The sequence below is a fragment of the Tubulanus polymorphus genome, unplaced genomic scaffold, assembly GCF_964204645.1.
Source record: "Tubulanus polymorphus unplaced genomic scaffold, tnTubPoly1.2 scaffold_52, whole genome shotgun sequence".
Classification (NCBI taxonomy): Eukaryota; Metazoa; Nemertea; class Palaeonemertea; order Tubulaniformes; family Tubulanidae; genus Tubulanus; species Tubulanus polymorphus.
The window spans coordinates 35,961-49,746 of NW_027437458.1; the positions used below are offsets into that span (position 1 = coordinate 35,961).

A 13,786-nucleotide genomic window follows, 5' to 3' on the forward strand; every position below is an offset into this window, starting at 1 on the left:
TATGAGGCACCACATTTTTACAACCTTATCCTTGATATCAATGATGAAATGTATTTAATGGTATTTTTGATCAGCCAATTATGATGCAATTGGCGGCCATCTTGTGTCATCGGTACTCATTCGTAAGTGGGAAAAAGTTTGGGGGCGTCGAATAGTAGAATAACTTAGTATTTCCTTATCATATTGGTACCTAGGCATATTTTGCTACCATGATCAATTACAAAGTTGCAGCTCATGACATGTTCTATGAATGTGCATTATTGGTTCCGGGCTGGACGGTATTTTGCGAAAAAATTGTTGAAAAGGGCACTTGACAAATTTAAGTGGTTGCATGTGCCGCAGGTGCGACCCCTTGTATCTGCCCCTGCTCTAATCCTACTGTTGTTGAGCAGCTCAACAATAGTAGGATTTTTTTTCTTAAATACTGCCATTTCATTATAGCCTCAACCAATTAGTAAGGTCTTGCGGTTTGGTAGATGTGATAAGTTGAAAATTGCCTACACATACATCGCACCAGTAATGGAGTCAACTGATGTCCCATCTACAAATGAAAGACTGGACCCTGTCAACAATGCAAGTGGACGAATTTTACAGATACCATTTATGATACCAACATCGTCAGGAGTCGCAACGATAAATTTATTGCAGGATATGACAAAATATCAGAGTCATGATAATAACACGGTATGTATGCTATTTCTGCATTGAAAATGGGCTATGTTTCCCCGTAGAGTGCCCATTGAAACATGTTTTTAAAGGAACCCTGATTTAGGACACCATGTAAGCGGCGTCTGTAGCTCAGTGTGATAAGGCGTGATGCTGTTGCATCCACTTTTCAGGGATGAAAATCTTCCGACCATAGACGGATTTCCGACCTTTTCTAACATTTTCTTTATTCCTGAGAACAGAGTGAATCACCTCAATCGCAGGGGTCACATAGGAGCGCTCCGTAGTTAGGAGTGCTCCTTAAGCATTGGCATTTGTTAGCACAACTGTGGAGTCGGAGAAACCAATATGGCGTCTCTTTCAAAAAGCGGCTCTAATTCAGGCCCAAACTATTAACATTTTGACCAAAAAGAAGTAAGTTTTTTGGCTAAAAGTTACTGATTTTTGTTCCCAAAAAAAATTATTATTTTTTAAAAATATTTGCCGACTTTTTCAAAATTTCATTCCTGACTTTTAGTGCTACGTTACAAGTGGGTTTGAGTCCTGCTGGCTGCTTGAAATGTGCGGTCAACACTTCAAAGCCCGTCCTGTCTTGAGGTTAAATGAACAACCCAATAGGGTTAGTCTCAGGAAACCAAGATCCAAACGACGTAAAGTTGTAGCTCATGACATCTTCTATGATTGTGGTGAGTTTTAAGGACATAAGTTATTCTATAGGGGAGGGTGACCTGATTTCGGCACAGTAAATTTTTACGGCAATTTTCTATCTGAATTATATGCAATTCATGATAGATAATCACTTACTGGATGTCCATATCATTCAGAGACCATAACATCAGTTTAATGCCTAAATATTGTTACTCCCGGTCAAGCTTTTAAAAAGTTATGAGGATTCGACAAAATCGGGCGATCTTTTTAAATTTTTGACCTGAATTCGGCACTGTATTCCCTAAATTCGGCACCGCGTACCTGACTTCGGCAGTGTGTTTAAAATTGATCTTCATACAGATTACAGGGCCTGTATCGGCTTTTCTTGGAAAAAGTAAGGCTCCGTAATCTGTATTATGTTTATGTGCATATTAATGAGGTGCCTTAAATTGAATTGAAAACTTATACATAATCAGATGAAACGGTGATGTTTCAGCGTATAATTTTCAATGTAAATTGGCACTTAGCCAGCCAGTCAGCTGTTCCGTACTGGTTTTCACTGTGTTAAAATTCTAACTTTGAAAGCTTCATCACAGTGTTGAATTGGTAATGTTCAGCATTTTGAAAGTAATGTGGGCCTGTAAGGCGAAGTTTCTTAGGGGAGGAATGGACTTCTGGAACGAAGACAACGCAGCAAGAGAACTGAAACTTAAGCTTGTATTGTACAGCCTGTTAATTCATGGTAAGTAGTAGATGCTTTTGATCGACACTTGTACAACAAAATCAGAGAGTTTCCATCCAATCATGTCTATTGCGTCATTGAAATTTGCTAAAAGTGAACAAATTTTATTCGTTCAATTCGTAACAATGATATATTTAATAACAATTTTTCAAATAAATTTTCTCAGCAGGCCTATTTCATTCATAGAAACGAAAATTCAATTTTTTATTTAATAACAGAAAAAAATAACAAATCATAATAAAACTAATATTACTATACTAGGCCTAAATCATATCAGGTCATTGCACAGAAAATGTCATTGGTGTTTTCGTACTCTCTACATTCATATGAAAGCTGGCATCGTTGATTGATGACGCGGGGCGGAGACAGCACCATAATGAACCCTGATACCGGGTGATCTTCAACGTCTTCGGTCCATACAAATAAATTTCTTCGCTGGAGCTGTTCCAAAAACTTGATCTGCAGCGAAGAGCTCTCCGGCAACATTTTTAGCCCACTTGGGACTTTAGTCCCAGCGGGCTATTGCGTTCACTTTTCGTCCGTCGTTCGTCCGTCCGTCCGTAGACGGAATCCAGTTATTTTGGGAAATTTTGAAGACGCTTCAAGGTAACGTCTTGATATTTGGGTTACACATGTATTTACCCTAGACACATCTTCAGCCCAAAAACTGGCCCTGTCAGAATCAAGATGGGCGACTGGCAGCCATTGTCAAAATCAGCACTTTTTACACATTTTTGAACTTTTTGAGGGAAATTTTGAAGACGCTTTGATCAATTACCTTGATCTTTCGGATATATGTGAATCCCCCCAGGGCCCATGAACATAACAAAAATTGGGTCGGTCGGACTCAAGATGGCCGTCCTATGACCTTTTTAGTTCCCAAAAATGTTAATTTTGGTCCGAATTCTGAGTCCTGTAGCTTCCTACTGGTTTGCCATTACAAATTGTGATGGGTATTCTTTGGAAAGGGATGTTTTATACCGGAGACAGGTATTTTTCATCAGCCAATTATGACGCAATTGGCGGCCATCTTGGTGTCACCAGTACTCATTCGTAAGTGGGAAAAAGTTTTTCCACATTATATTGATACCTACGCGTATTTTGCTACCACAATCAATTAGAAAGTTGTAGCTCATATTGTGTTCCATGATTGTGGTGAGTTTCAAGGTAATTGGATTTCGTATATGGCCACCAGGGGGCGTTGAATAATACAATATCTTAGCATTTCTTTATTATATTCGTACCTATGCATATTTTGTAACCACAATCAATTGGAAAGTTGTAGCTCATGACATCATCTATGATTGTTGCGAGTTTTAAGGACATAAGTTTTTCTATATGGTCACCAGGCATCGTTGAATAGTAGAATAACTTAGTATTTCCTTATTATATTGGTACCTAGGCATATTTTGTTACCATGATCAATTGCAAAGTTGTAGTTCATGACATGTTCTATGATTGTGGTGAGTTTCGAAGTCATTGGGTTTTGAATATGGTCACCAGAGGGCGTTGAATAGTAGAATGCCTTAGTGTTTCCATATTAAATTGGTAACGAGGCATATTTTGTTATCACAATCAATTACAAAATCGTAGCTGTTGACATGTTCTATGATTGTGGTGAGTTTCAAGGTCATTGGTTTTTGTAAATGGTCACTAGGGGGCATTAAATGTTGAAATTGTTAGATTGTTGAGCATTTGAAACCTCTTCCCAAGTGGGCATGGTGTCCCTGGACCCCTAGTTTCGACCTGAAATGAACATTGCAGTCTAGTGTTACAGGATCAGCAAATCCTCTGTCAAGGCCCATCCATTCTTGTACTTACTATTCCAAAATAGAGGTGATTTTTTCCTCATTCGCTCTTTTGAGCAATTGCAACATAAGAATCAGCTCTGAAGATGTAAATTCAATAATAAGAATTATTTTGGGACTTCACTTTAATCCTTCCAAGAACAATAACCCGGTACCGTTGAATCACAATCACGGTCTACTCGATCAAGGCTTCAGAACCATAGAATGTTATTTGGATTTTCTTAACTAATCATCTGTTTTGATCGTTTATTTACAGAGTACCTAGTTTGCAAAGGTTACCTTAGTTCCTGGTGTGTATCCTCTAACGATGGTATAGGGCTGCTTTTTTCAGCTGGGTCATCCGTCGATGTACTTGCCTTGTTGTGCTGGTGAGGAAGTAAGAACACTTAATTAAACATGAGAAAAATACAAAAAATCTTTAGAAATAAAGAAGTTTGACGTACATCAAGTCTACTCTCCATTACTTCGATTGCTGGGCATGTCTTTTGTTTTTTGCAGGTGAAGTTTTCTGTAATGATGGAAGAAATATGCATGGTAAGTGCTGGGTAACAATCATTAGGATACATCATAGCAATTTAACTTACCTTGGTGATGGTTTTTAATTTCTTATTTCGAGGTTCTTGTGACTTCTTCTCTTCTCGTAAACACTTTTCAACGTATGCTTCATCCGATGTTATAACGAAATAATTTGCAGTCGGCCTACAGGGTTTGGGTTGACAGGGTTTACGTGCTTCAGCTTGAGGGTATTTTAGAATATCGCTTAGTTTACTTGATCTTGAAGAGGTGTTATCAAATGGAAAGTAGGCCTAGTCACTTTGCTACAAAATAAAGATTTCACGGTCAGGACGGATGGATTTATTTTATTAAATCTATTCACTTGTCACTCACCAATGATTTTTCTTTTAACCGCTTCCATGTCATATATAACGCATCACTTTTTAAATCGAACCCCTCTTGATATCTTTTGTCATACTAGGCCAGTTGTTGTTTTGTGAGAGTGCTCTCAATCACAGAAAGTGCTCTATCAGCTGGACAGGCTTTAGTGATACTCACTCCGGTTGCAAGATCCTGTAAAACGATTTTGAATATATTCAAGGCCTATGAAATATCTTTATCTTTTGATATGATATTATTTCTCATCTCAGTCTTACATCAGTCATATCAGTCTGGTTATCGTTAATTTGTCCTACTACCTGGTTAATTTCAGTTTCTCCCACTATACTGTTGCATGAATTCATCTGAAAATGAAAATATTTTATTGCAACCAAACGTGAGGACGGTAACATTTCTACATTCATGATTTTACCTCCTTGTTGATGTTTTCAGGTTGATGGAATTCGGGCATTCGGGCAGTCTAAAAACAAAATATGTAAGTAGTAATTGAAGGTTTTGGTTAGTTGTTGATTATCTGTCCCTACCAGTATTATAATTACCTCCATGATCAATGATTTCAGTTCATCAACTGTTGCTGAATGAACATACGCATCAGTGGGAATTGCCAGGGGATTATATGGGTATAATCCAGTGGCCCTGAAACCGCTGACGACATTTCCCGGTGTCACTCCAGCCTCCCATGCTTGACGGAAAAGTCCAAAAAAATTCCTTTCCCAACTATGACTCCAGGATTATCTGCCATGAGTGTTGAGCAAGTGGAGTTCCAGGCCTTTTTTAGTGGCCCAAAAATAGTTCTGCAAATATTTTAATGGATAGAATTATATGCCATAATAATAAAACAAAGACAATAATTATACGGATAATTCATAACAAATGGTTTGTCACCTATCTAAAGGCTGGAGCCAATTGCTTGTGTGCGACGGAAGTTCGACGATCACTATTCTATTTTCTCTGGCTTTCTCTATTAGCTCAACAAAATTGTGACTATTGTGACCATCAACGATAAGAAGTTGTGGCCGTTCACTCCCAATAGCTTTAAGGAATGTTTCCTCAAACCAAAGTAGACCAATAACCTGTAAGAAAAAGTTACCGGGTATATTGATTGAAGTTTTTGTGCAGTAATTACCTATTCTTGGCATCACTCATGATCTCGACATTTCTCTTTTCAGGGGTATACCGGTACATGAAAATATACACCTACTTGTTTCGTCCAACCACTGTCACTTGCACTGATGTTCCAATTCTTCGGCGCCCTCTCAACATCAAAAGTGACAGCCAGCCGGGTTTTTCCTTTCACCACAAAATGTGGGTTCAGGATTTGCCCGACTGCTGACGCGCAGCCAATCACTGTAACGAGCTCCTTATTTCCGCTCGATCTAGCAGGTACTGTCTTTACTCCACGCCTGAAATTAATAATCTTCAATTTGCATGAAATATATCAAAACTGAATGGCCTTAACCTTCATTTCATTTGATATCATGCTGATTTTTAGCCCACTTGGGACTTTAGTCCCAGCGGGCTATTGCGTTCACTTTTCGTGCGTCGTCCGTCCGTTCATCCGTCCGTAGACGGAATCCAGTTATTTTGGGAAGTTTTGAAGACGCTTCATGGTAACGTCTTGATATTTGGGTTACACGTGTATCTACCCTAGACACATCTTCAGCCCAAAAACTGGCCCTGTCAGAATCAAGATGGCTGACTGGCAGCCATTGTTGTTCGCCAAAATCAGCACTTTTTACACATTTTTGAACTTTTTGAGGGAAATTTTAAAGACGCTTCGATCAACTACCTTGATCTTTCGGATATATATGAATCCCCCCAGGGCCCATCAACGAAACAAAAATTGGGTCGGTCGGACTCAAGATGGCCATCCTATGACCTTTTTAGTGCCCAAAAATGTTAATTTTTGCCCCGAATTCTGAGCCCTGTAGCTTCCTACTGGTTTACCATTTCTCATTGCAATTTGTGATGGGTATTCTTTGGAAAGGGATGTTTTATACCTGAGACAGGTATTTTTCATCAGCCAATTATGACGCAATTGGCGGCCATCTTGGTGTCACCAGTACTCGTTCGTGAGTGGGAAAAAGTTTTTCCACATTATATTGATGCCTAAGCGTATTTTGCTACCACAATCAATTAGAAAGTTGTAGCTCATAACGTGTTCTATGATTGTGGTGAGTTTCAAGGTAATTGGATTTTGTATATGGCCACCAGGGGCGTTGAATAATACAATATCTTAGCATTTCTTTATTATATTCGTACCTATGCATTTTTTGTAACCACAATCAATTGGAAAGTTGTAGCTCATGACATCATCTATGATTGTTGTTAGTTTGAAGGACATTAGTTTTTCTATATGGTCACCAGGGGGCGTTGAATAGTAGAATAACTTAGTGTTTCCTATTATATTGGTACCTAGGCATATTTTGTTACCATGATCAATTGCAAAGTTGTAGTTCATGACATGTTCTATGATTGTGGTGAGTTTCGAGGTCATTGGGTTTTGAATATGGTCACCAGGGGGCGTTGAATAGTAGAATAACTTAGTATTTCCATATTAAATTGGTAACGAGGCATATTTTGTTATCACAATCAATCGTAAATCGTAGCTGCTGACATGTTCTATGATTTTGGTGAGTTTCAAGGTCGTTGGTTTTTGTAAATGGTCACCAGGGGGCGTTGAATATTGAAATTGTTAGATTGTTGAGCATTTGAAACCATTTCCCAAGTGGGCATGGTGTCCCTGGACCCCTAGTTTACTATGACTTATGACTGAATTAATATTATTACCTTGCAACAACTTGCGGTGGAGAAAAATCCATTTGGAACCCGGACTCATCCATATTCCAAATATGGCGCGGCTGAAAATCATATCCGTCGATGACACCGCGATATGAATGAAAAAACTTCATAACTCGAACAGGTTGCATGCCTGCCATTCTTACACTAGCAGTTGACTCCGGAGTCCTCAATGTTAAGTCTTGGTGGCGTTTCTGGAAACCTCTCCACCATTTCTCCGAAGGATTACCACCTAAAAATGGCTTTCCTTTTTTATCTGCAATTTTTCCAGCGTACCTTAACAATGTTTGTTTATTGAACCCCATTCCCATCTGTGACCTTTTGCAGGCAAAGTCCACTAGCTCCCTCTCCTCTTCATGATTGAGTATCGTTTGTCCTCCTTTTTTTGCCCCCATTTCGATTCTTCCTTTGATTATATCTTGTAGTGTAGACCGAGGTACACCGAATTGTTTGGCAGCTGTCTTGATAGGCATACCACCATTTATAGCATCGATAGCATTTGCTTTCTGATCGACAGAATACTGAAGATACCGTTTCATCTGAAATTTGTTTCATTTAATTAGATGAAATGAAAATTTATTCAAAACTTTTGTCATTTATAATTGTCATGTCATTTTAGTTGCAATAAACATTCCATTAGAAAAATAAAGTTTGATCTCAATAGATAAATACTTCCATTCCTTGCAAAAATTGTCACTTTATATAGCTTCAAATAATATTGATGGAGGCCTTTGAAATTAAAATGCACATTTCAATAAATAAAATTATATTGATGATTAACGAATTTTTAAACATTTAAAAAAATATTTTCTCATAATTGGATCAATAAAGTACGAATTGAATTGAATTTATTCATCGTTTCATTAAAAAAAGTTTTCAACTTTGATGTTGTATGTCTTAAGTTGTATATCGTTAGTTTATGCTGTCTGCTTGATTTGAGGATAAAGGATTGGATATATAGTCATTTTAGATTGTATTGATGCGTGGTAAGTGATAAATTTATTGAATTTAGTATGCCACCAGTATGGAAGTAAGATAGGAACATCATTTACCCAGTCAGTGTACCTGAATTCGGCATGCCGAATTCAGGTTCTAGTTGCCGTATATTTTTGAAACCGAGTGCCGAATTCGTGTGCAAGTAGTAAAACGTATATTTTTGGCAGCTAATCAATCATTTAAGCGTAGAGTCGATAATTAAAGCTATTTTTTATCACTTAAGATTGTACTATGTACCCTCAATTTATATTTACGATCGTAGATGACGCCAAAAATAATACAAAACTAGGTCAAATCATAGTAAAAACGGCGACGGGTCAGCAGCTAGCAGAAGCGATTTCTTCGTCGTCATAAAAGGCACGATTAACATAAACTCCTCCCCCTAACCAATCAAATTTCTTTAACATTCAGGTGTCAGGAATATGGCTTTTGACCTCAACCATTGATATACGATTTGCCATATTAGGTATCTCGTCAATTGACGTGTTTATAACTGTGCCGAATTCGGGTACGATGCCGAATTTAGGTCACCCTTCCCTATGGTCACCAGGGGGCGCTGTATAGTAGAATAACTTTGTATTTCCATATTAAATTGGTAACGAGGCATATTTTGTTATCACAATCAATTGAAAAATGGTACCTGCTGACAAATTTATGATTGTGGTGAGTTTCAAGGTCATTGGTTTTTGTAAATGGTCACCAGGGGCGCTGAATATTGAAATTGTTAGATAATTGAGAATCTGAAACCACTCCCCAAGTGGGCATGGTGCTCCTGGACCCCTAGTTTGATCCCCACTTCGCCTTAAAAATGAAAAAAACGCAAAAAAGCAAAAGGTTGGGTATAGAGCCATTCTTATTCTTTTCTTATTTTCTTGGTGACACTTTTTCAGCTGATGAATAGTATGTACAATCGGAGTAGAGCACCTGATGATCTACAGTTTTTGACTCACTATACTGATAACTCTACAGGTATGTAAGACCAATGTAACTCTTGTTCTAAATGCTTGAAAGTACAAAGTGTCTTTCACTCAGAGGATGAAAACAATGTGTTAGTGAAGCATGCATAAAGGGGTTTGAAGTCAGGTTGCCAGAGATGAAGTTGAAGTAGGTCAGTCTCAGTCAAAATTCTTTTTCACAGTTTTTGGTTAACCTATGCTGTCACTTGTGTGAGTGCGTCCGCTTTTTTGTGGCACAAATTTTTATGCCAATAGTGGTGTCAATTTGAATGAGTGTAAATGGTTCATGACATGAATGCCAAGCCACATATCAAAGAACCGGGATAGTAACCATCTATTTCTAAGAGATTTCTGCCAAAAATGATATTTTTGATGGCTGATTTTCCAATCTTCGGTTTTAAGGCATAAACATCTGATGACCTACATTTATGTTTCGAAGGAGGTTCGTCATTTACTTTTTTTTCAACCATTGAAATCTTATTGTGGTCATAGAAATTACAATATAGAATGGACGACCACAAATCGTCCAGGGACATTATATGTGGTATCGAAAATGAGAAGAAAAACAAAACGATATTGCGTAAATATTGCGGTTATATGGCATATTAGCTACGTAATTGTTGAAAGTACATTCTACAGGTCTAATAGTTTTCAGAATCTGGCGGTGTTTTCACATCGCATAAGTCTTTAAAAAGTAGGTGGCAATAAAGAATAAACAAATATACTTAAAGGCCGAGGAACAGTATAAAAGCCCAATCAATGTCAAAGATGGCAGTACCCATGAAGCCATAGTGCAGTGGAGAGCTCCAACGGTTTGAAACTGGAATTCTCCTATTTTCTCTGTCAGTTATTCGATTTGGATCCTCCTTTTTGTCAGACATATGTATTAATGTGTAATATATTCATTTCTGCAGTCAAAAATGTGTTTTTGGCCCTCCTCTTCGAGAAATAAAGCTTTTTAGTTGGCATTTCCTTCAAAATTTGTTTCACAGGTCTATGTGTACACATACAAGCTATTTGGCAAAATATTATTGACAAAGATGTAGAATGACTTCCTATGATTATGCAATGAGCTCTATTTGAACGTCAAAATATTATATTGCATTGAATATCATTAGAAGACATATTGTAATAGCAATGGATGTATGATTATATCAGAAGCGGCAGGCATAAAATAGAAATGATAAGTACATCGGATTATTCGGTCAAAATGGCGGATGTATACACGATTTGGAAGTCTGATATAAAAGTAAGATACAACGGTGTCTAATAATAAACATGTTGATAAGGTAGTATCTGATGAAATCAAAAAAGGCAACCTCCCTAAATCCGCAGTATCTCTAATTAATAAAAAACCTAGAACTAGTGTATTTTATCTATTACCTAAAATCCATAAAATAGACAACCCCGGACGACCAATTGTATCAGCATATAATTGCCCCACTGAACATATTTCAGAATTTTTAGATGACATCTGCCAGCCCATCGTACGCACATTACCCTCATATATAAAAGACAGCACCGATTTTTTGAATCAAATCAAAGATCTACCTGTTTGCCATGAGAGCCTATTGTTCACTATGGATGTCGAATCATTGTACACCGTAATACCACATAACAATGCCCTTGTCGCCTTGAAATATTATATTGAGAAAAATACTAATATACCATACCCCCCAACCACCTTATTAAAACTTGCTGAACTAGTCCTAAAACTCAACTGCTTTGAATTCAATGGCTCATTTTACTGCCAAACATCAGGTATTTGTATGGGTACCAAATTTGGTCCTTCCATAGTCTGCTTTTTCATGGGACACTTAGAAGAAAGATTCTTAAACAATTATGTAGGGAGCATCCCTAATATCTATCTACAAACGTTTTATTGACAATATTTTTGGCATAACAAACACGCCCATTAACGAACTAGAAAGATTCATTGAAAGTTTTGATTCTTTTCACCCTGCCATCAAAGTCACCTCCGCTATAAGCAATCCATCCAACTTTCTAGACATTACGGTATCAATTGTGTCTTCACACATTATAACAACCGTACATGATAAGGATACGGATTCTCATTCATACCTAAACTATCAATCGAATCACACCCACACGATCAAGGACAATATTCCTTTCGGGCAATTTCTTAGGTTAAAACGAATATGCTCAAATCATCACGACTTTCTAGCTAAAGCCGAAGAAATGAAATCGTTTTTTGAACGACGCAATTATCCACGACGAATAATCAATTCAGCATAAAAAAAATGCGAGAATATTCCACGAGAAGACGCCCTTAGACCCAAATTTAAAGATATTGACAAAGCCTGTATACCCCTTATTCTCACATATAATGAATATAATGTGAAGGTAGCTAAAGTCATCCGTGATAACTTCAACATACTAATGAATGATGAACATATAGGTCAACTATTTGATGACAACATTATAACCACGTTCAAAAACGATCAGAATATAAGAAACAAATTAGTTCGCGCGAAACTAAACCGAGCTGACAATGAAGTACCTAGTACTTTTACCTGTCAAAGAACTAGATGTTTTACATGCCCTTATGTATGCAATTCAAGTCACATTTATGGTAACAATTTTGAATTTCAAATTCGTTGTTCATTCACATGCACTAGTGATAATGTAATTTACTGCATTCTTTGCCTTCGATGTAACATGAAATACATCGGTGAAACATCCCATCGACTAGGTGATCATTTCAGAGAACATTTGCGCCTTATTCGGAAAAACATTCCCTCTAATCCCATTAGTAAACATTTCAACTCCAACGGTCATGATACAAATGATATAACAGTAATGGCTCTAATAACAATTGATAACACACATGATCGAAGAATTTAAGTATCCCAGCTCATTGAAAACCTAGGAACCCTACAACCATATGGTTTAAATCAGGAAGACGATACATATAAACGGTCATAAATGTATGTATTTATCTAAATGTGAAAATTGAATGTATTAAATTTGTTCTTACTAAGGACATGTGTTTCCATTGAAGTCTATGTAACTGATAACTGTTGCTGTTTGTTGTTGTACCGAAAAAGGCGAAATGGCCGAAATATCTACAACTAAATGTAACCGCACTTGCCTAAAATAAAAACTATGCCACCGTGCGGGCATGAGTCCAGAACAGCAAATAAAAAAACAGTAATTCGTAGATGATATATATATATATATGGAAGATAAGTAATTTATTAAGTCTATAATTCAAAAAAAAAAATAACTAAGGTACTTAGAAAAAAAATGAAAATAAACAGGGCCCTTTTTATGAAACTTAGATCAGAAAAATAATAATAAAATCAATTTAAATTAGCTTAAATGTAAGTCAATGATCAATTAAAAATCTTTTTCCTCAAAAGTTTATAAATTTTAACTTAGCGTCGCTCCAAAAAGATCGCTCTGCCGCTCCCGAAATTGTTCGCTGTGGTTCCTGTTGCTATCAAAAATCTGTAGTAATTGTTGATCTGTGGTTCCAAAATTTTTAAACGTTTGCTCAATGCGTCGTATCTGTCGAATTTATAATTTACACGTCACGCAAATATCACTGATGATGAAAGTCCACTGGTGGTACCCGGAGTTTGGTAGACGGAAAAAAAAACCAGTTTTACTTAACGTTTTTTATCACCAAGCTGGTTAAACCTGTGGCCGTAAAACTTTAACTACCACTAATAACAAGTGTCCTTCCGAATCACTTTCCAATCACGAACACAACTCCGTAATGATTAAAATTCAATCCCGTTAGAAGTTCTCCAACAGTATAAAAAAAGTTTGTGACGATTATGACAACTGCCACAAAAGATTTCTTATATAAATTACGTATCAAGTTTTACTAGTTGTAAAAACTCAAAAATTGCAGGAGAACTCGAGTTGAGCTTCCTCCTTTCTCGAAATCTCAAAAGCGTCTCCCCTCTCTCCAAACTATCCACGCCCAACTTCCTGCAGGGGCTCCCTTAAAAATAATCTCTCAAAAATCCATTCAAGTCAAAAATTAGATAGTTTATCCCCTAAAATGGTGAAAAAGAACTTACCCAAAATAAAACTAATGTATTTAACTCCCGCCATATAATTGTGTAATTGGGGGATCAGGGTCCCGACTTATCGTGGAAGCAGTTGATTCAGAGGTCCTGGTTTTGATGAGAGGTCCTGGTCAACTATGGGGGTAAGTCTCAGAGGCCTAAGCCCACTCAACACCGGGCGGCGGCCAGTAAGATCTTTGAGGCTCAGGAGGGTCAAGAAGAGGTGGTCCTCGCCCC

General features: G+C 37.3%; 1 protein-coding gene across 1 annotated transcript in view; it reads left to right on the top strand.

Annotated features, from left to right (window-relative positions):
• Positions 1–519: 519 nt before the first annotated feature.
• LOC141914601 (uncharacterized) overlaps positions 520–13,786 on the top strand; it is a 49,625-nt gene continuing 36,358 nt past the window's right edge. Inside the window, exons 1-2 of the mRNA XM_074805840.1 lie at positions 520–684; positions 9,444–9,522. Coding sequence (XP_074661941.1) covers positions 520–684; positions 9,444–9,522 — 244 coding nt within the window. The remainder of the gene's footprint in view (positions 685–9,443; positions 9,523–13,786) is intronic.